This window comes from Berghia stephanieae, chromosome 1 (genome assembly GCF_034508935.2).
Source record: "Berghia stephanieae isolate SIO BIC M18660-M18661 chromosome 1, UCSD_Bste_1.3, whole genome shotgun sequence".
Lineage (NCBI taxonomy): Eukaryota > Metazoa > Mollusca > Gastropoda > Nudibranchia > Aeolidiidae > Berghia > Berghia stephanieae.
In genome coordinates this window covers 66,916,357-66,940,199 of record NC_088360.1, presented here as the reverse complement: position 1 = coordinate 66,940,199, position 23,843 = coordinate 66,916,357, and the positions used below count along the sequence as shown (strand labels likewise).

The 23,843-nt window shown below is 41.5% G+C and overlaps 1 protein-coding gene across 2 annotated transcripts in view; it reads left to right on the top strand.

Annotated features, from left to right (window-relative positions):
* Positions 1-9,597: 9,597 nt before the first annotated feature.
* LOC144979909 (uncharacterized) overlaps positions 9,598-23,843 on the top strand; it is a 36,224-nt gene continuing 21,978 nt past the window's right edge. Inside the window, exon 1 of one of the 2 annotated variants that reach the window (XM_078927186.1) lies at positions 9,598-9,761. In XM_078927186.1, coding sequence (XP_078783312.1) covers positions 9,743-9,761 — 19 coding nt within the window. In that variant the 5' untranslated portion in view covers positions 9,598-9,742. The remainder of the gene's footprint in view (positions 9,762-23,843) is intronic. The other variant, XM_078927176.1, reaches the window with a different exon arrangement.

The window sequence follows — 23,843 nt, the reverse complement described above, 5'->3', positions numbered from 1 at the left end:
CTGATCGACCGTTCATGAAATCTAAGGAAATAACTTCCTGCTCGCTCGTTTAACTCAAAATTATTCAAAATGATGTCTCTGAAATATATAAATGTGACTTCTTAAGGTTTTCTTCACGGTCAAAACCACACAACATTCTATTAATGATTACGTCCTAGGCAAAAAGGAATATGCGGCTATGTGGTCTGTGCGGCTATGTGGTCTGTGCGGCTATGTGGTCTAGTGGTATGACACTCGCTTTAGGATCGGAAGGTCCTGGGTTTGAGCCTCGCTCGGCGCATATTTGAGTCCTTGGAGAAGGCTCTTTACTCACATTCTCTCACCGTAGTCAGGTGTAAAATGAGTACCTGGCCGTTGACAGCGTTGTCTCTGTCCCAAAATTTTGTAATAATATCGCCTGACAGGCGTCATGTCTCGTCCTACATGTTATGTGTTGCTGTTGGCCAGGGACCCATTGTAAAGCGCTTTGAGCACGTTTAGTGGATATTGCGCTATATAAAAGCTCAAGTTTAAAAAAAAAAAAATTTAATATTGACAGGTCGACCAAGAGTTGAACTCGTCAGACGACAAACATCAATGCGAAGTGTAGAGAGGGTCAAGCTCTTGTTGTCTTGTCCTGTTCTATATAGAGAAAATGATAAATAGTATAGCCTCATGTGTGAGTGGTTGCGTGTCATAGTCATGTTTTTAAATTTTCTGTTGTTTATGTGTGTAGTGATGACTCTCTCACACTCACTGCATCATCATAGCAAAGAGACGCCAACTTTAAATTTGGCTCACATGAATTTCAGACACCACTCGTAGGAATTTCAATGCCGAAAGAGGAATTCCCGCACACAAGAAAAGGGAATTGGGATGGTATTTGGCATACATATTGTATAGTATCTAGTTCTAAATAGATAACTGATTAGAATTATATTATGATATATAAACATAATGCCAAATACAATTCCGAAGTTTCCATATTTCAAATGAAGTAAAGCTCCAAAACCCAATGGTAGTGATTGTGGTACTGGTGGTAGTGAAGATGATGTGGTGTTGGTGATTGTAGTAGTAGTGGTATTGATGATGATGTGGTGGTGGTTGTTGTAGTTGTAGTAGTAGTGATAGTGATGATGATGTGGTGGTGGTGGTTGTAGTAATAATTGTAATGGTGATGATATGGTGGTGATGGTTTCAGTAGTAGTGGTAGTGATGACGATGTGGTTGTGGTGGTTGTAGTAGCAGTGGTAGTGATAATGATGTGGTGCTGGTGGTTGTGGTAGTTGTGGTAGTGATGATATTGTGGTGATGGTTGTAGTTGTAGTAGTAGTGATAGTGATGATGATGTGGTGGTGCTTGTAGTTGTAATAATAGTGATAATGATGATGATGTGGTGGTGGTTGTAGTAGTAGCGGCGGTGGTGGTTGTAGTAGTAGTGGTAATGATGATGATACGGCGGTGGTGGTTGCAGTAGTATTGGTAGTGATGACGATGTGGTTGTGGTGGTTGTAGTAGTAGTGGTAGTGATGATGATGTGTTGGTGGTGGTGTAGTAGTAGTGGTAGTGATAATGATGTGGTGCTGGTGGTTGTAGCAGTGGTGGTATTGATGATATTGTGGTGGTGGTTGTAGTAGTAGAGGTAGTGAGGATGATGTGGTGGTGGTTGTTGCAGTTGTAGTGGTCGTGATGATGATCTGGTGGTGGTGGTTGTCATAGTGGTGGTAGTGATGGTGTAGTAGTAGTGGTAGTAATGATGATGGAGTGGTGGTGGTTGTAGTAGTGATGATGATGTGGTGGTGGTGTAGTGGTAATGATAATGATGCAGTGGTGGTGGTTGTAATAGTTGTGGTAGTATTGAAGTGCTGATGGTGGTTGTAGTAGTAGATAGTGACTGAAGATGTGGTGGTTGGAAAACACATTATACGTTGTTATAATACATGGTTACACACATTCTCTAACTTCATTTTTTTTGACAGCTTTATTGCGGCATGGATACGCAAAAGTTCTGAACCATGTTATTGTGGATTTTGATATTGTTTGTTGTTTTTCTTGTGTCGTTATGTTGACATAGAGACCGAATGAATGGTAATTAGATGGTAATGCTTACATTCCCAGCCAACGATAAAATGGCGCTGAATGCTTTCATTGGTGGACACTTTTTAGGCTCCGTACATATTCTCATTCGTTTAATTCTAGGGTATGTTCTAGAAACATTATTATCTGTGTGGCCAATTTTGGCCAAATTGGCCAGGCCCAATGACTATCTTGCAGCCACGGTAAGAATCTCGTCAATGTTTGATAAATCGGTTTCAGAAAAGTGAGTGGAGCAGGCACTTATGTTGGTAACAACAAGATATGAAGTGAATAGAAAAGTGCCAGAAGACAATAGAGAATAAAAATTTTTTTCGCGGCGGTGGTGGGGTTTGAACCTGCGACCTTATTGGTACGACAACTCCGCCTGGCAGGTGAGAGCGTGGCTCTACCGTGTGAGCTATCAACGAACACAAAAAATATTCGTTTCAAACTCAAAGTCATTACTAGATCCCTCTCTCACCCACTTCTTGAGACCGCCGATTCGTTCGTACACCACCATCGCGAATAATTTTGACCAGCAGTTAAGCTTAATAGCCAATATTCTCAACACAAACATATAACATAGAAACGATTGAGACATTGAGTATGCTCCGGTGTATGGGGTGAATTTTTAATTCAGAAAAGTGAGTGGAGCAGGCACTTATGTTGGTAACAACAAGATATGAAGTGAATAGAAAAGTGCCAGAAGATAATAGAGAATAAAAATTTTTTTCGCGGCGGTGGTGGGGTTTGAACCTGCGACCTTATTGGTACGACAACTCCGCCTGGCAGGTGAGAGCGTGGCTCTACCGTGTGAGCTATCAACGAACACAAAAAATATTCGTTTCAAACTCAAAGTCATTACTAGATCCCTCTCTCACCCACTTCTTGAGACCGCCGATTCGTTCGTACACCACCATCGCGAATAATTTTGACCAGCAGTTAAGCTTAATAGCCAATATTCTCAACACCCCAAATTCACCCCATACACCGGAGCATACTCAATGTCTCAATCGTTTCTATGTTATATGTTTGTGTTGAGAATATTGGCTATTAAGCTTAACTGCTGGTCAAAATTATTCGCGATGGTGGTGTACGAACGAATCGGCGGTCTCAAGAAGTGGGTGAGAGAGGGATCTAGTAATGACTTTGAGTTTGAAACGAATATTTTTTGTGTTCGTTGATAGCTCACACGGTAGAGCCACGCTCTCACCTGCCAGGCGGAGTTGTCGTACCAATAAGGTCGCAGGTTCAAACCCCACCACCGCCGCGAAAATTTTTTTATTCTCTATTGTCTTCTGGCACTTTTCTATTCACTTCATATCTTGTTGTTACCAACATAAGTGCCTGCTCCACTCACTTTTCTGAATTAAAAATTCACCCCATACACCGGAGCATACTCAATGTCTCAATCGTTTCTATGTTATATGTTTGTGTTGAGAATATTGGCTATTAAGCTTAACTGCTGGTCAAAATTATTCGCGATGGTGGTGTACGAACGAATCGGCGGTCTCAAGAAGTGGGTGAGAGAGGGATCTAGTAATGACTTTGAGTTTGAAACGAATATTTTTTGTGTTCGTTGATAGCTCACACGGTAGAGCCACGCTCTCACCTGCCAGGCGGAGTTGTCGTACCAATAAGGTCGCAGGTTCAAACCCCACCACCGCCGCGAAAAAATTTTTTATTCTCTATTGTCTTCTGGCACTTTTCTATTCACTTCATATCTTGTTGTTACCAACATAAGTGCCTGCTCCACTCACTTTTCTGAATAAAAATTCACCCCATACACCGGAGCATACTCAATGTCTCAATCGTTTCTATGTTATATGTTTGTGTTGAGAATATTGGCTATTAAGCTTAACTGCTGGTCAAAATTATTCGCGATGGTGGTGTACGAACGAATCGGCGGTCTCAAGAAGTGGGTGAGAGAGGGATCTAGTAATGACTTTGAGTTTTGAAACGAATATTTTTTGTGTTCGTTGATAGCTCACACGGTAGAGCCACGCTCTCACCTGCCAGGCGGAGTTGTCGTACCAATAAGGTCGCAGGTTCAAACCCCACCACCGCCGCGAAAAATTTTTTTATTCTCTATTGTCTTCTGGCACTTTTCTATTCACTTCATATCTTGTTGTTACCAACATAAGTGCCTGCTCCACTCACTTTTCTGAATTAAAAATTCACCCCATACACCGGAGCATACTCAATGTCTCAATCGTTTCTATGTTATATGTTTGTGTTGAGAATATTGGCTATTAAGCTTAACTGCTGGTCAAAATTATTCGCGATGGTGGTGTACGAACGAATCGGCGGTCTCAAGAAGTGGGTGAGAGAGGGATCTAGTAATGACTTTGAGTTTGAAACGAAAATTTTTTGTGTTCGTTGATAGCTCACACGGTAGAGCCACGCTCTCACCTGCCAGGCGGAGTTGTCGTACCAATAAGGTCGCAGGTTCAAACCCCACCACCGCCGCGAAAAGAATTTTTATTCTCTATTGTCTTCTGGCACTTTTCTATTCACTTCATATCTTGTTATAAATCGGTTTCGAGAATTGAGATCTATTTCAGGCACCCGGTTTCGAACAACTCTCAATCAAGATTTTCAGAGAGTAAATAAAACACTGTAAATGATATGATTACTAACGAAAGAGTGAAAATGGAAAGGCTTCGTATGGGAACAAAACAGACAATGGACGTTTCGGGTACAAACCCTTCGTCAGCACAACAATACACAAATAAACGTGGAAAACAAATAAAATATAATGAAAAATAACTTGTATCGTCTGTACTCAATGGTGGTTGCAGTATGAATGAAATGTTAGCGTGGCGTGGGTAGAGGATAGGGTGCCCCAGGGGGTGATCTAATTGATAAGCAAAGGTCAGCGTCAGGGAACAGAACTTTCCAGACTATAATGGAAGATAAAAGACATATTGGTATAGTAGTAGTAGTAGTAGTAGTAGTAGTAGTAGTAGTAGTAGTAGTAGTAGTAGTAGTAGTAGTAGTAGTAGTTGTAGTAGTAGTAGTTGTAGTAGTAGTAGTAGTAGTAGTAGTAGTAGTAGTAGTAGTAGTAGTAGTAGTAGTAGTAGTAGTAGTAGTAGTAGTAGAACGCTGTAGTGGAACAGTAGGGGGGGGGGGGGGTTGGAGGGGCGAGGTGAAAGGGTCACGGCGGAGGTGGGGGGGGGGGGGGTTGTTGGATGAGCGAAGGTCGAATCTTCGCGAAGGAACGATGCGATAGTAAAGTGGAATACACCAATAAATAGATAGATGGATAGGCAGATAGATAGGTAGATGGTCAGAAAAGAGGGAGAGAAGGGAGAGAGAGAGAGAGAGAGAGAGAGAGAGAGAGAGAGAGAGAGAGAGAGAGAGAGAGAGAGAGAGAGAGAGAGAGAGAGAGAGAGAGAGAGAGAGAGAGAGAAATTAATAAAAGAAAAAAAAAAGGAAAAATAAAAATTAAAAAAAAAAAATTAAAAATAAAAAAAACCAGACAATCCAGTCTTTGATATCGCAGGAGAATTACCTAGTAGAGCAGAGGTCCTTAAACACGACCCCAGCGACCTAGGTAATCCATGTTTTTACATGCTCCCTAAGATACACAAGATCCGGAATTGTCTGACACTCCACCTGGAAGGCCGATTGTGTCGGCTATCTCGTGCCCCACTGAGAAGGTATCGCAGTTCCTCGATGCGGTATTTCAACGTATAGTTCCCACCCTGCCATCGTATATCAAGGACACTAACCATGCTCTTGGTGTCATTGACGAAATTCGATTCCAGGATGAACGTCCACGGCTAATTTTCACCATGGATGTGAAGGCACTGTACACATCCATACCGCATCCTGACGGACTGCGTGCCATCAGGCATTTCGTCGACCGCCATCCATTACCAGGGATTTCCAGCAACAGCATTGTGAGGCTCACCGAACTTGTGCTCACACTCAACATTTTTGAGTTCAATGATGTATTTTTCCATCAGATCTCAGGTGTTGCGATGGGCACCAAGATGGGTCCCTCATATGCTAACCTCTTCATGGCTACCTTGAGGAAACCTTCTTCCATCAGTACAGTGGACCTGCCCCCGAGCTGTTCAAAAGGTACATTGACGACTGTTTCGGCATTACGTCATTGACCCACAGCCAGTTGAAGGGGTTCATCCTAGCGATGGACTCCTTCCACCCGTCCATAGAGTACACTTATGAGATTTCAACCTCTGAGGTGAACTTTTTGGACATCAAGGCTGTATTGACCAGCACGGGAGTACGGACCACTGTACACTACAAGGAAACGGACAGTCACAGCTACCTGCTCTATCGGTCATCCCATCCGGTGAAGTGCAAAGACTCCATCCCATTCAGTCAGATACTCCGCTTGCGGAGACTCTGTCTGGAAGATGATGAATTTGCGCTTCAACGTGATCGCATGCTCGATTTTTTTAGGGCACGGGAATATCCCGAAAGGGTTTTGCTTAAGGCTGTCCGGAAAGCCAGCCTCGTGTCGAGAGAAGCAGCAATGAGGCCTCGCAATGCCAGGAAGCAGGAGACACAGCGTCCCATTTTAGTCCTCACGCATCACCCCCATGCCGATCAAGTGAGGAACATCCTATTGCAGAACTATGGGATCCTCCAGGCGGGCGAAGACACCCACAGAGTTTTCTCAGAACCCCCGTTGGTAGCATATCGACGGGATCGTAACCTGAGGGATCTCCTGGTCAGAAGCCGCCTGGAACCCATACCTAGGGATGGACCTAAAGCCAGATCGTGTATGCGACCCCCGATGCAAGACTTGTGGGCACCTGTGGGAGTACAACAGAGTCAGTTTTCCAGACAAGATTTGGGACATCAGGCGGCCGTTTACTTGCACTGACCGTAATCTAGTCTATGCGATTACGTGCTCCCTGTGTGGGATTGCTTACGTTGGTGAGACCGAAAGAGGCTGGGTGACAGATTCGTGCAGCACTTGCGTGACATATCGAACTGTGCAGACACAGCAGTGGCCAGACACTTCAATCTGCCAGACCACTGCGATGTACAGTGTGTGCGTGTGTGTGTGCTCAGTTTTTGCCATTCGGACACTTCCGCCCGTCGACGTAGGGAAACTCACCTGATCAAGTTGTTGGGAACGCTGACTCCACGCGGACTCAACACCAGGATTGACCACCACTAGATGTCAACGTCACCCATATTCATCACCACTGCTGCTCTCACTTCTGCCACTACAGCTACTGCTGCTGCTACTACTACTACTTCTACTACTTCTACTACTACTACTACTACTACTACTACTACTACTACTACTACTACTTCTACTACTACTACTACTACTACTACTACTACTACTACTACTACTACTACTACTACTACTATTACTACTACTGCTACTACTACTACTACTACTACTACTACTACTACTGCTACTACTACTACTACTACTACTACTACTACTACTACTACTACTACTACTACTACTACTACTACTACTACCACTACTACTACTACGACTACTACTACTACTGTTCATACTACTAAAAGTACAACTCTACCTACCTACCTATCTATCTATCTATCTATCTATCTATCTATCTATCTATGTATCTAGCTAGCTAGCTAGCTAGCTATCTATCTACTGATTATCCACCGATTCATAGTCATCTACCTTCCTAGCTCTCTCTCATTGTGTCCAATCATCCACTTTTTCATCCATTAATATACATATAGACCCAGCTATCTCTCGGCTGTTTTCCCGCCCCCTCTCCTCCCCCCTCCACCCTTTCTCTCTCTCTCTCTCTCTCTCTCTCTCTCTCTCTCTCTCTTTCTTTCTTTCTTTCTTTCTTTGTCCCCCCCCCTCCCTCTTTCTCCCTCCCCCCCTATCTCTCTCTCTCTGATTCCCCCTCTCTACCGGTCCGCCTCAAACCAACCCAGAAGACAATAGAGAAAAAAATTTTTATTCTCTATTGTCTTCTGGCACTTTTCTATTCACTTCATATCTTGTTGTTACCAACATAAGTGCCTGCTCCACTCACTTTTCTGAATTAAAAATTCACCCCATACACCGGAGCATACTCAATGTCTCAATCGTTTCTATGTTATATGTTTGTGTTGAGAATATTGGCTATTAGGCTTAACTGCTGGTCAAAATTATTCGCGATGGTGGTGTACGAACGAATCGGCGGTCTCAAGAAGTGGGTGAGAGAGGGATCTAGTAATGACTTTGAGTTTGAAACGAATATTTTTGTGTTCGTGGATAGCTCACACGGTAGAGCCACGCTCTCACCTGCCAGGCGGAGTTGTCGTACCAATAAGGTCGCAGGTTCAAACCCCACCACCGCCGCGAAAAAAATTTTTATTCTCTATTGTCTTCTGGCACTTTTCTACTACTACTACTACTACTACTACTACTACTACCAATATGTCTTTTATCTTCCATTATAGTCTGGAAAGTTCTGTTCCCTGACGCTGACCTTTGCTTATCAATTAGATCACCCCCCTGGGGCACCCTATCCTCTACCCACGCCACGCTAACATTTCATTCATACTGCAACCACCATTGAGTACAGACGATACAAGTTATTTTTCATTATATTTTATTTGTTTTCCACGTTTATTTGTGTATTGTTGTGCTGACGAAGGGTTTGTACCCGAAACGTCCATTGTCTGTTTTGTTCCCATACGAAGCCTTTCCATTTTCACTCTTTCGTTAGTATTTTACGATCACCGGCTTCAGGCAGCCCTTACTGTTTTCTACAAATGATATGATTAAGCCGTTGAATTGCTATAACTTTTATGCCTGTCCATTTCTGATGATTAGGGCTGGGCGGGTACCCGGGTACCCGCGAGTACCCGCGGGGAATAAAGTTAAACCGGGTACTCGGGTAAAAGGGGCGGGTAACGGGTACCCGCTTCAACAAATGGAAACCGAACTGAGAGTGATCATTTTTGGCGGTTTTAATATTTTTGAACAAAAATTGGAAATAATACAATTTTATTTACATATTTACATTTACATGACATTTTTTCAAAAGATTTTCCTACTTTATTTTTCAATTACAATGATTTTTTTGTTTTATTTGTTAACATGCATTTGATTCAATTTTGGAATCAATAGGTTCAGACTATATTTTATTAGTTCTTATCTTTTAAAGGAATCTCAGGTACTTTTATTTTATTTATTATTTATTTATTTTTTTTCATTGCAGTTAATTATCTTTGTTCCTTACTTCAGTTTCGCTTCATTTGTTGTAATAAATAATAAAGTAATAAAAAAAAATAAAAAAGCCCCCTCTCTCCCCCCCCCCCCCCCCCCCCCCCCCCCCCCCCCCACAAAAAAATTTTTGGGGACAAAAGTCACTCCTGCCACGGGTACCCACGGGTACCCGCGGGTACCCGGGTAATCAGACCACTACCCGGGTATTACCCGGGTAATGATTTGGGCGGGTAATCCCAGCACTTCTGATGATGCCTATAATAGGCTCAGTATCAAAGTCGTCACTATCGATTAAGATAAGTATAGACGATAATTGGTCCTTTTTAAATATTTTTATTTCCGGTGGACTGAATACACATCTGTGTTTTCAGTCCACCAGTGGACACAGTTCCCTAATACAGGGCCAAGAACACAGATGTGTTTTCAGTCCACCAAAACACAGTTCCTTATAAATTTATTATCTGGCAACAAAAAAAAAGCGCTGAATTCAAAATGGCGGAATACAGGGAAGGTAAGGCAGCGAAATAAAGCTAGGCCTTAGACTCAGTAACACGTTCAAATAAACAATAATAAAATGCCACTGTCTTTGGAGACGTACCGCATGTTCTTTGAGGTAGCTTCACTCTTTATAACTTTATATTGTTATTTTAACAGTATTAGTATTAGAATTTAGATGGGAAATTCCATGAAAATGTCAACCGAAGGAGAAGTAAGAATTAGTAAGAAGGGGTGTTTTTTTTTAGTTTTACAAATTCTTAAGTCTTAAGTTAAGAACATATTAAAATTTGGTACCAATTTGTTGGAAAATCATTCAGGATTATGAATATAAGTATATTTCGTGCATTACCACTACCACCACTACTACAACCACATCGTCATCACTACTACTGTAACCACCACCACCACATCATCACTGCAACTCTAGATACCACAACTACCACATCATTTCATCATCACTACCACTACTACTACAACCACCAGCGTCACATCATCACTACCACTACTACTGCAACCACCACCACCACATCATTACCATTACCACTACTACTACAACCAACATCACCACATCATCATCACTACCTCTAATACTACTACAACTACCACCACATCATCATCATCACTACCACTACTACTACAACCACCACTACCACATCATCACTACCATTTGTACTACAACCATCACCACTCACCACATCATCATCACTACCACCTACTACAACCACCACCACATCATCATCACTACCACTACTACTACAAGCACCACCACCACCTCATCTTCATCACTACCTCCACTACTACTACTACAACCACCACCACCACCAAATCATCATCACTACCGCTGCTACTACAACCACCACAACCACAACGTCAGGGTGGGGTTCCTGACCTCCCATAGTGGGCAGGGGGGTACATACCGTGTCTTCTATCCCCTTATATCTGTTTTCCAATATGCTTTCTGTCTTTGTCTTGGAATGAGATTACTTGGTTTTGTCTTGGTCCTGGCTGAGAGGGAAGCAGTCGAATGTATTGTTTTGGGAGATGATATTTTTTTCATTGTAAATCATCTCTCTGTTATGCACTGTATTATGCTTTCTTTATATTATATATGATTTGTAAAACAGTTGAGTGTGTTCCTCTTAGCGGGGACCTGTGCTTGTGTCTGGATTCGACTTTTAGTAGGGAGTTTAATAGAAATTCTAAATGTACCTCACACACTTGAAACCAATGTCACATGAAAGAGCTGGCAACACAGATTACAAAACAGTTTGAATTTTGTTTCTATCTTGATTAGAAATGTAGTTACGGCAGTTCAAAGTCTGAAATTTCAGACCGATTTTTACCCCAAAATTACCATTGCAAAGTTGTGACCGAAAACGTGTGATGTTAATAAAAAATGGTTAAAACAGTCAATATGGAGTTCTTATCATATATTGTATACCAAAATGTTCGTCTTATCGAGGACAATGCATTTACATTAATAAAGAGGAAGATAAACATTTCAAATTAACACATTATTACATAATATGACGCAAATGTTACATAATCAAAAACTCGGCTAGACGTAAGAAAGAATTTGCTCTATCACTTTTGGATTTATCTCCAATATCTCACTGAAACAATTGCAAATAATTACCCTCTTTTAATTAATACATAGAGAATAAAAAAGGGTTTGAGATTATTTAAATGAAAAGATATAAACATGTTGTGTAATGACATAATGAGTTTATTTTTACCTATGGCAATTTAATTGCATATAAATAAAATGGTAGATTGAAAAAGTTTAAATAAATTGAAACAGATTCCCTATTATAATTAGAAGGAAAGTTCTGGCTTTTAATACTTAAAAAAATTCTGCTGAACTACTTTGGGTTTATTGCGATTACATCATTTGAACTGACAATTAATATAATTTTATGCCCCTTCTCTCTCAATGTATGGGGGTGTCAAAACTAATAGAACTTCTTACCATAATAATTATTAAGGCTAAGGCCTTTAAAATATGGATACAAATGATAAACATACCTAATCATATGGGAAAGAAACTTGATGACTTGATGGCAAAGTAAAATAAAATAAAATTAAAGCAATTGGTATTTTTAAAATATCGATATTATTAATATCGAATTTCACAAAGAGAAGAAATATACGAACTTTTAAAACAAAAACTATAAAATGCCTATAAATAAAGTTGGAAAGTATTTATTCAAAATAAAAACATAGTTAATAATAGTACTGAAAATATTATGGACTAAATTTAACATAATACATAACTAAATTTAAAATATCGATATCGCCCGGCAGCCATGATGAGAAGATAATGTAAACAAGGCATTTCGGCGCAGAGTTAAAAGCAGGGCTGGCGAGTCGGAGTCGGTAGGAGTCGGTTGTTTGAGGGTGGAGTCGGAGTCGGTTGTTTGAGGGTGGAGTCGGAGTCGGTTTTAGAAGTCCCGACTCCGACTCCTTACCACTTTCAGACATTGCATTTGTATGGGTGTGTCTTTTTTACGAAACCCGTCGAAACCCGACGAATCCCGACAAAGTTATGGGAAGTAGGTGGCAGTGGGGAGTGAACCTAGAACTCAGGGAAGTGTGCACCATTGGGGAGTGAACCTGGGACTGGGTTTCGGCGGGTTTCGTAAAAAAGAACTAGTGCTTTTTTACAAAACCCGACCATATCCAGCAAAGTTATGGAAAGTAGACAACTGGAGTGAACCCGAGACTCAGGGAAGTGTACACCAGTCGGGAGTGAACCTGAGACTAAGGTTATCGGCGGGTTTCGTAAAAAAGAATTAGTGCTTTATTACGAAACCCGCTGAAACCCGACAATATCCGGCAAAGTTATGGGAGTTTGGCAACAGTGGGGGGTGATCCTGGGAGTCAGGGAATTGCACACCAGTGGGGAGTTAACCTGGGACTGTGGGAGATGGATAACTGTGGGTATCCGAGCCGAACTATAGGAGTTTGGTACCAGAGGAGAATGAACCTGACACTATAGAAGGTGGGCGCCAGTGGGGAGTGAACCTGGGATTCAGGGTATTACACACCAGTGGGGATTTAACCTGGGAATATGTAAAAAAGGATATCAGTGGGAAATAAACCTGGGACTAAAGGAGATGGATACCATTGAAATTTGAAGCCGAGTATGAGAGTTTGGTACCAGAGGAGAATGAACCTGACACTATAGGAGGTGGGCGCCAGTGGGGAGTGAACCTGGGACTATGTAAACAGGATATCAGTGGGCAATAAACCTGGGACTAAAGGGAGATGGATACCATTGGGAGTTGAAGCCGGATTTGGGAGTTGGGTACCAGGGGAGAGAGAAACCTGACACAATAGGAGGCGGGCGCCAATGGGGAGTGAACCTGGGACTATGTAAAAAGGATATCAGTGGGAAATAAACCTGGGACTAAAGGGAGATGAATACCATTGAAAGTTGAAGCCGGATATGAGAGTTTGGTACCAGAGGAGAATGAACCTGACACAATAGGAGGTGGGCGCCAGTGGGGAGTGAACCTGGGACTATGTAAACAGGATATCAGTGGGAAATAAACCTGGGACTAAAGGGAGATGGATACCATTGAAAGTTGAAGCCGAATATGAAAGTATGGTTCCAGAGGAGAATGAACCTGACACAATAGGAGGTGGGCGCCAGTGGAGAGTGAACCTGGGACTCAGGGAATTGCACACCAGTGGGGAGTTAACCTGGGAATATGTATAAAGGATATCAGTAGGAAATAAATCTGGGACTAAAGGGAGATGGATACCATTGGGAGTTGAAGCCGGATTTATTTCCCACTGATATCCTTTTTTAGATATTCACAGGTTAACTCCCCACTGGTGTGCAATTCCCTGATTCCCAGGTTCACTCCCCACTGGCGCCCACCTTCAATAGTGTCAGGTTCATTCTCCTCTGGTACCCAACTCCTATAGTTCGGCTCGGATAACCACAGTTATCCATCTCCCACAGTCCGAGGTTAACTCCCAATTGGTGTGCACTTCCCTGAGTCCCAGGTTCACTCCACACTGGCGCCCATCTCCTATAGTGTCAGGTTCATTCTCCTCTGGTACTCAACTCCCATATCTGGCTTCAACTTTCAATGGTATCCATCGCCCTTTAGTTCCAGGTTTATTTCCCATTGATATCCTTTTTACACAGTCCCAGGTTAACTCCCCACTGGTGTGCAATTCCCTGACTCCCAGGTTCACTCCCCACTGGCGCCCACCTTCTATAGTGTCAGGTTCATTCTCCTCTGGTACCTAACTCCTATAGTTCGGCTCGGATACCCACAGTTATCCATCTCCCACAGTCCCAGGTTAACTCCCAATTGGTGTGCACTTCCCTGAGTCCCAGGTTCACTCCACACTGGCGCCCATCTCCTATAGTGTCAGGTTCATTCTCCTCTGGTACTCAACTCCCATATCCGGCTTCAACTTTCAATGGTATCCATCTCCCTTTAGTTCCAGGTTTATTTCCCACTGATATCCTTTTTACACAGTCCCAGGTTCACTCCCCACTGGTGTACACCGCCCTGATTCCCAGGATCACCCCCCACTGTTGCCAAACTCCCATAACTTTGCCGGATATTATCGGGTTTCGGCGGGTTTCGTAATAAAGCACTAATTCTTTTTTACGAAACCCGCCGAAACCGGCCGATAACCTTAGTCTCAGGTTCACTCCCGACTGATGTACACTTCCCTGAGTCTCGGGTTCACTTCCCATAACGTTGCTGGATGTTGTCAGGTTTCGTAAAAAAGCACTAGTTCTTTTTTACTAAACCCGCCGAAACCCAGTCCCAGGTTCACTCCCCAATGGTGTACACTTCCCTGAGTTCTAGGTTCACTCCCCACTGCCACCTACTTCCCATAACTTTGTCGGGATTCGGCGGGTTTCGTAAAAAAGAACACACCGCATTTTTATATCATTCAATGTGTAATATTTTAGATACTAGATATAGATAGTATCCAGGCCTATAGAATTTGAAAAAAATTACATTGGTATTAGCTAAAGGTGAACTATGCTTCCAAAACCCCCTTTCCTCCCCAACCTTCATGCTCTCGTGCTGTACATTTAAGTTGGCATCAATGCCAATCACCCCGTACCTGACTAGAGGGAGGGTGGGGATGCTGACTCTTCAATGTTAAAGTTAGGTTATTAGAAAGTGGGATAACCATAAGACCATAAGAAGTGACTTTATTTTAGTATAAATGGTTTCAGTTTCAATATTGTCTTAATTTCACTTTTCCTCTTTTTGTTGGTCTTAATGACAGTTTTATTCATATCTTAGTTTCAGTTTCCTTTTTGTCTAGTTTCAGTTCCTTTTTTGTCCTAGTTTCAAATATGAAGCGGCTTGTATTGTTATAATACATATACTGGGGAAAAGCTAAAAGTAGCTGCGAGTGTTGGTTGCATATTATTACCTATTAATACTATGCTTGAGGAGTCGGAGTTGGTTTCAAGGCTGGAGTCGGAGTCGGTTTAAAAATAACCGACTCCGCCAGCCCTGGTTAAAAGGTGTCTGCGCATCGATATAGAGCCCTGAAATTTGGCATGAACAGTTTAGATGTTATTCTAAAAACAAGCGTTTAAATTTTAAAAACACACGCGGTAAATAAAAAAATAAATGCATTTGAAAATTGCCAAATTTTAACTTCATATAACTTCTGGAATTATTAATGGAGTTTTCCTTAATTGGCACCATTTAAAAGGAAATTGAAAGACGAAAATAATGATACCAAAATATCTGTGATATTCCTCTTTATAACGAAGTTATGCATCTTTAATTGAACCCCCCAAAACGCGAACGGCAATTTCCAGTCACAACTTTCCTATGGGCGAGTTGGGTCAAAATTTGACTGCCACTGCTGCTGCTCACTAAACTGCCTACTTTTAGTGATCTCAAACTAAGTACTTTGATAGTGTGCTCTTGGAATCTACATCTGTTCCCTATTTGAACCAATTCCCCTTTGTCTTCCCTTTTCTTGGATGCTTTATTGTATTTCTAGAACTTTTTACTATCCCATTTTCTTCCTTTTTACTGGCGCTGATATGACCTTAATGTGTTGCAAGCGCCGTAAAACCCTTAAAAACAAAAACAAACAACCACATCGTCATCACTACCACTACTACTGCTACTACTATACTCCTACTGCTACAACCACTACTACGACTACTAACTACTACTATTACTACTACTTCTATTATACTACTACTGCTACAACCACTACTACTACTACTGCTACTACTACAACAACCACCACTACATCATCATCATCATCACTACTACTACAACCACCAGCACCACATTATCATCACGACCACTACTACTACAATACAATCATCACTACCACTACAACCACCACCATCACCACATCATCATTACCACTACTACTACTACTACAACAACCACCACCACATCATCATCATCACTACCACTACTATTACAACCACCACTACCACATCATCATCACTACCAATTTTACTACAACCACCATCACCATACATCAACATCACTACAACCACAACCACATCATTATCATCACGACCACAACTACTACAACCACTATACCACCACCACATCATCATCACTACCACTGCACTACTACTTCATCCACCTCCACCACAATATCATCATCACTACTACTACAACAACAAAACACCACTATCACATCATCATCACTACCACTATTACTACAACAACTAACACCACACCAGCCTCACTACCACCAGTACTACAATCTCTACCATTAGATTTTGGCGCTTTACTTCATTTAAAATAAGAAAACCTTGGGATTGTATTTGGCAATGCATTTATGTATCATAATATAATTGTAATCAGTTATCTATTTAGAACTATACAATTACAATATGTAAACACAAATACCATTCCAATTCCTTTTTCTCGTGTGCGGAAATTCCTCTTTCGGCATTGAAATTCCTCAGGGCTGAGAATCTTCCGCCTAAAGGCGGATTTCCGCCTGAATGGTAGTTTATCTTCGCCCATCCCATCACATTTCCTCCTTTTTCAAATTTGCCGTGTCAAACATTTTCCTCAAAACCACAAAATCAACATTATGTCTTATGTCATATTTTGACACCTGTGCTCAGTCTTGTGAAATTTGGTGACAGTCCCGTTTTTATGACGTTGGGCCAGACAGTATGGCACCAGATGTCACAATTGACACAGAAGACCAGTAGTGTTCTTTGATTAGTTAGTTGATGGTTGAAGGGGAAGGGGAGGGACAAATGGGTCTGGATTTGTTTCTCTGTTGTAGGTACCTATTGCCTTTTTAATTTTCTCTCTCTCTCTCTCTCTCTCCTCTCTCTCTCTTCTCTCTCTCTCTCTCTCTCCTCTCTCTCTCTCTCTCTCTCTCTCTCTCTCTCTCTCCCCCCCCCCCCCCCCCCTTTTCCTTTCTATTTCTCGTTTCCTTTTTCCCCCCTTTTTTGATATAGAATTCAAAATGTTATATTGGCAGAGAATACTCTCCTCCCCCCCCCCCCTCTCTCTCTCTCTCTCTCTCTCTCTCTCTCTCTCTCTCTCTCTCTCTCTCTCTCTCTCTCTCTCTCTTTCTTTCTTTCGCAACTATCCATTAAATCATCTGGTATATAGAGATCATATACAGTATTAGAATATAGCAATGGTGATTGGCTTAGTTTAATCTTTTTTCTTTATGCCTTTGGCAATTTGAGAGATTCTTGGGTTGTATTTATATGCTGAATAACTACTAGGTTTCGGTAACAAAGATACTGTAGCCTGCTTTATAAAGTAAAAATCAAAACAAAACAATACTTTCTGGCCTTTTATTTGAATAACATTGTAGGCCTTTAACATGTGGAAAGGACAAATTCATTAAATGTTTACAAAAAGTAAATTTATATCTAATGATAAGAATGGATTTATACTAGTAATAGTAATATATTACATAATACTAATACAAAACTATGTTCCTGTTATTTTTACACGTTGCTTGTGTTTGATCAATAGACGGAGAAATTTTCCTCCTTTTTGACACATTGCTATTATTATTATCATCACTGAATAAAAAAAAAACACTCGCCAAAACCACTACATCAACATCTCTACCGCCACTACTATTACAATCACTACCACATCATCATCCCTACCACCACTACTACTACAAATAGCACCACATCATCCCTACCACCACTACTACTACAGCTACCACCACATCAGCAACCCTACTACCATTACTACAACCACCACAATATCATCATCCCCACCACCACTACTACTACAACCACCATCACATCATCTCTAAGACCACTACTACTACAATCACCACCACTTCATCATCCCTACCACCACCACTACCACATCACCCCTACCACCACCACACCATCATCCCTAGCACCATTACCACAACTACCATCACATTATCTACTACTACAACCACCACCACATCATCAACCCTACTACCACGACTTCAACCACCACCACATCATCATCCCTACCACCACTAATATTACCACCACCATCACACCATCATCCCTACCATCACTACTACTGCAACCACCACCACACCATCATCACTACCACCTCTACTGCTACAACCACCACCACATCATCAACCCTACTACCACTACTACAACCATCACCTCATCATCATCCCTACCACCACTACTACTACAACCACCACAACATCATCCCTACCACCACATCACCATTCCTACCAAGCTACCACAACCACCACCACACAATCATCCATACGACCACTACTACTACAATCACTACCACATCATCCCTACCACCGCTATTACTACAACCACCACCACATCATCGTCCCTACTACAACCACCAAATGTTGTAATTAATTACACTTTCAACTTTTGAAATTCCACCGAGTTGTATCAGAAATTGCTGAGATAAATCTTGGATCGCATCTCAGTAAATTTTAGTGAAATTCAAATTTATAGGTTATGGTCGCATGGATGGGTCATGATCTTCACAATGAAAAATTTCCTCCTTTTTAGTGACCAGTCATTCTCACCCCTGATTCCTAAGAGTGGTGTCTGAAGCTCATGTGAGCCAAATTTAAAGTTGGCGTCTCTGCACCACCACCGCATCATCACTACCACTACTACTACAACCACCACATCATCATCACTACCATTTGTACTACATCATCACTGCCATCACTACAACAATACAACCACCACCACATCATCATCTCTACCACCACTACTACAACAACCACCACATCATCACTAACAGTTGTACTACAACCACCATCACCACCACATCATCATCACTACCCCTACAAGCACCACCACCACATCTTCATCATTACCACCACTACTGCTACTACAAGCACCACCACCACCTCATCTTCATCACTACCACCACTACTGCTACTACAACCACCACCACCACATCATCATCACTACCACTGCTACTACAACCACCACCACCACATCATCATCACTACTACTACGACCACCACCACCACCACATCATCACTTCTACAACTACTACTACTACAACCACCACCACCACATCATCACTACCATTACTACTACTACAACCACCACATCATCATCACTGCCATCACTACTAAAATACAACCACCACCACATCATCATCTCTACCACCACTACTACAACCGCCATCACCACCACATCATCAACACTACCACTATTACTACAAGCACCACCACCACCACATCATAATCACTACTACTAGTACTACTACAACCACCACCACCACCACATCATCACTTCTACAACTACTACTACTACTACTACTACTACTACTACTACTACTACTACTACCACTACCACTACTACTACAACTACTACAACTACCACTACTACTATTACAACCACCACCACCACATTATCATCACTACTACGACTACTACTACAACCATCACCACATCATCACTACCACTACTACTACAACCACCACCACCACTACCACATCATCACTACCATTTGTACTACAACCACCAACACCACATCATCCTCACTACCACCAGTACTACAATCTCTACCTTAGGTTTTGGCGCTTTACTTCATTGGAAATAAGGAGACTTTGGGATTGTATTTGTCAATGTGTTTATGTATCATAATATAATTCTAATCAGTTATCTATTTAGAACTATACAATGTGTAAACACAATGCCAAATACCATTCCAATTCCTTTTTCTTGTGTGCGGAAATTCCTCTTTCGGCATTGAAATTCCCACGAGTGGTGTCTGAAACTCCTGTGAGCCAAATGTAAAGTTGGCGTCTCTGGGTTAAGGAGCGAGGTCCCCGCTGAACGGAGTAATTTTACAGATGTTTTGACTAGCAACCAGGGGCATTGGTTAAGGAGCGAGGTCCCCGTCGCCGCCTTGCTTTGTTTATCATCATCACTAGTACCTCACCCACCAATACCACCATCGTCATTGTTATAACATCACTACCAGCACCACAACAACCACCACTACCATATCATCATCATCACTATTACCACTACCACCGTGACATCATCATCATTTCAATTACAACCAAACCACCACTTCTTTTGACAACTACCTCCCATCACATCATCATTACTACAACAAACACCACGGCATCATCATTACTACGACCAATATAACCACACACCTCATAATCAAAACTACTACCATAATGCAACCACTACCGCTTTATCATTATGACTACCATTAGTGCGGAGCGGTCCCAAGCATGTTTAGGACCGCCAGTTCTACAGTACAGTCCCTGGGAAATGTGAATCGCAAGGACCGGTTCGAACCGGTTCTTTTTCGACATTGGCCAATCACAAGGCGTCATTGTGACCGTCAAACGATAGGAACCGGTCCTGCAGTAGATGGCTGTCGAACTGCTAAGTGTAAGTGAGAGCGGAGAAGGCGTGTTGCCTCAAAACATGAAAATAGTGCTATAACACTATCCATTAAGCATGTGTTTGTGTGTGTGTCTGCGAAGATTGATGGAGCGGGTCGGGTCAATGTTAGGGAGTGAAAGGAAAATGGATTGTTAATATTTTGTGTCTGTGACATGCTGGACCAAAAGTATGGGAAGTGGGAAGAGTTTGTTTTGATTTTTAAATTATTTTTTTTTGGGGGGGGGGGGGGGGGGTTGTTGTTTTCTCCATTCCTTTTTTTCTCTTTTCTTGCGGCTATGTGGTCTTGTGGTATGACACTCGCTTTCGGATCGGAAGGTCCTGGGTTCGAGCCTCGCTCGGCGCCTAGTTTAGTCCTTGAAAGACTCTTTACTCACATCCTATCACCGTACTCAGGTGTAAAATGAGTACCTGGTCGTCAACATTGTTGTCTCTGTCGGAAAAAATTGTAACATCGCCTAACAGGCGTCATGTCTCGTTCTACATGTTACGTGTTGCTATTATTCAGGGACCCGTTGTAAAGCGCTTTGAGCACATTTAGTGGATATTGCGCTATATAAAAGCTCACGTTTTTGTTTCTTTTTGAATAATAAAAAAATTCTATCTTTGGATAGGACGCTGTCTATCCCAAAGTACTTTTCACCAGATCTAACAAACCCAGCTACCCATTCACTGCTGAATAAACAGAGATCATAAGAAAAAAAAGCTCGACTGCACCCGGGATCAATCTCTGGCCCCTTGCGTGTAAAGAGAGTGCTCTATCAACTAGCTATAGGGCCCCCCAAATAATCTAATGTTGGTTTTTAAAAATACAGACATTATAATTGTTATTTTTGAAGAAAGCTATAGTATGTGAAACTTGTATCATTTGATTAGTTAAAACACCAAATGAAATAAAAATATTATTGTATCATCAAATGACAACAATGCGATAGAAAGGAGTGGTGACAACAGATAGCCAAAAGAAAAAAATCGGACCAGCTAGGTTCGAAACACACACACGAACACACATACACACAAGCACACATCTTATAGTAGTCACATTCATTTCAAAGAATAACCCATAAGAGAAGAGGGGTGATGTCGTCAAAATAGATCATTGTCATTGCGATCATTAGTGTGTAGTAAATTAGGAAATTTACCCGGAGTAATGGAATCGTCCAAGGCGTCTCGCGGCCCCTCTTACCCCACCACACACACAAGAGGGCATATGTGCAAGAGGGGGTTGGTGCGATTAATTAAGTGGGATGGGTGGTTAGGCGAACGACCTAGGCAAAAGGACTGAGAAAAGGCAGTAAAGAAACTAGAATCGCTGGGACCGTTCAAATAGAAAGATAAGAAGTGAGGATAATAACGTTCGGTTCAACGGTTCGTCAGCTTGGGACCGGTCCCAGCTAAGGAACCGTGGGACCGGTCCTCAGCGCGGCACTAACTACCATAACTACAACCATCATCATTACTACCTCTACCACCACCATATCATCATTACTACCACAACTACAACCACCAACACATCATCTTTACTTCTGCTACAACTACACCAAACCACCCACCACCACATCTTCATCACTTCTACCACTACGACAACAACCACCACCTTATCATCACTACTACCACTACAACAACAACCACCACCTTATCATCACTACTACCACTACAACAACAACCACCACCTTATCATCTCTACTACCTCTACCTCAACAACTGCCACCTTATCATCATGACTGACACGTCTACAACACCATCACCACAACATCAGCACTAGTTCACTATTACAACCACTAACACCACATCGTCATCAATACCATTATACTACAACAACCAGTACCACCTTATTGTTATCAATGATACCACAACTACAATTACAATCACTACCACCACATCATCACCATTGCCTTTACTACAACTACCACCACATAATCATCATTACTACACTTCTACAGCCACCACCACCAGTATATTTATCACTACAATCAGTGGTTTTTGTTGTGAATCAGGAGTGTCATTTATATGTGCCTCCTGTCTGTCCGAAGCATGCTTGAGTTCGTAGTAGACATAATCCAAAGATTTCTGTGAATTAGATTTCATGAGTAATTTCCCATTGTTGGTTGGTCATGATCACGCAGCACACCATGTGATGTTGCATTATTTATCATTACACTTTGTTGTGGTATTTGTTTAGTTTTGATTTTTCTTTAATTCTATTTTTATTATGATAATTCATCATGTTAAAAATGGAATAAAAACACTTGATTTGAAAAAAAACATGAAAAGTAATTTGTCATAGGGAAGAATGTTGGTACTGAGGGTCCGTCTTAGATTGGTGAAAAGAATTCAGTAAATGAGATCTCTTGCAGCCAGCATTTAGGCCTAATTGTACGGAACCATCTCCCTTCTTTGTTTCTTGTGTAGCCTGTTAGTGTATGTTTGTGCATGTCATGTGTGTGTATGCGTCTGCCTTCCTCTTTATACCTCTCTATCCCCTTCTGTCTCTTTCTCACACGTACAGCTGTAATGTTCAGAGGGTCATGGAAGGGGGTGGATAACAATAAGAACAACCAGAAATGGTCTTGTAAAGCATGCCTGAAGCCAAAGCTACTGTGCTTAAAGGCATGTAGTTTACATAGAGCAAAAAATTCTGTAAGAGACAATTAGCATGCTTGAATCCAAAACGTGCTTACTGTCTGTACAATTGATGATGATGACGATGATAATTCTATTGTAATAATTATGATAACAATAATTGTTGCATAACTTCGTGTGCATTAAAAATTTTTTTGGGTATTCGGATGTCAAATGCAAACATTTTCAATTGTTTTCAAAGTTGAGTCGAGACCCCTGGTCCTCAAGTAATGCCACAGTGACCATTGATAGGATAATTAATAAGGCCATGAGTTATACTCACCCAATTTCAAATGTGGAAGAACTGTTCAAGAGATTTTGTCTTAGTAAACTAGAGAAAGTTATGAAGGATGGCGATCATCCCCTTGACAAATATATTAAGTTCTCCATGAGGGGCCCTTGTCTTTTATCAATACAGACAAAAGACAACATGTCACCTAAATTCATTTTTACCACATATTGTTTGAATCTTTAATGCCCAACTGTGATTTAAATTACATTCTATTTTTTAAAAATATACACACACAAGATTGGACTAGACTAGAGGCCATTATAAGATTTATAAAATTGATATATAAAGTTTATGCATTTACTTATAAATTCAATA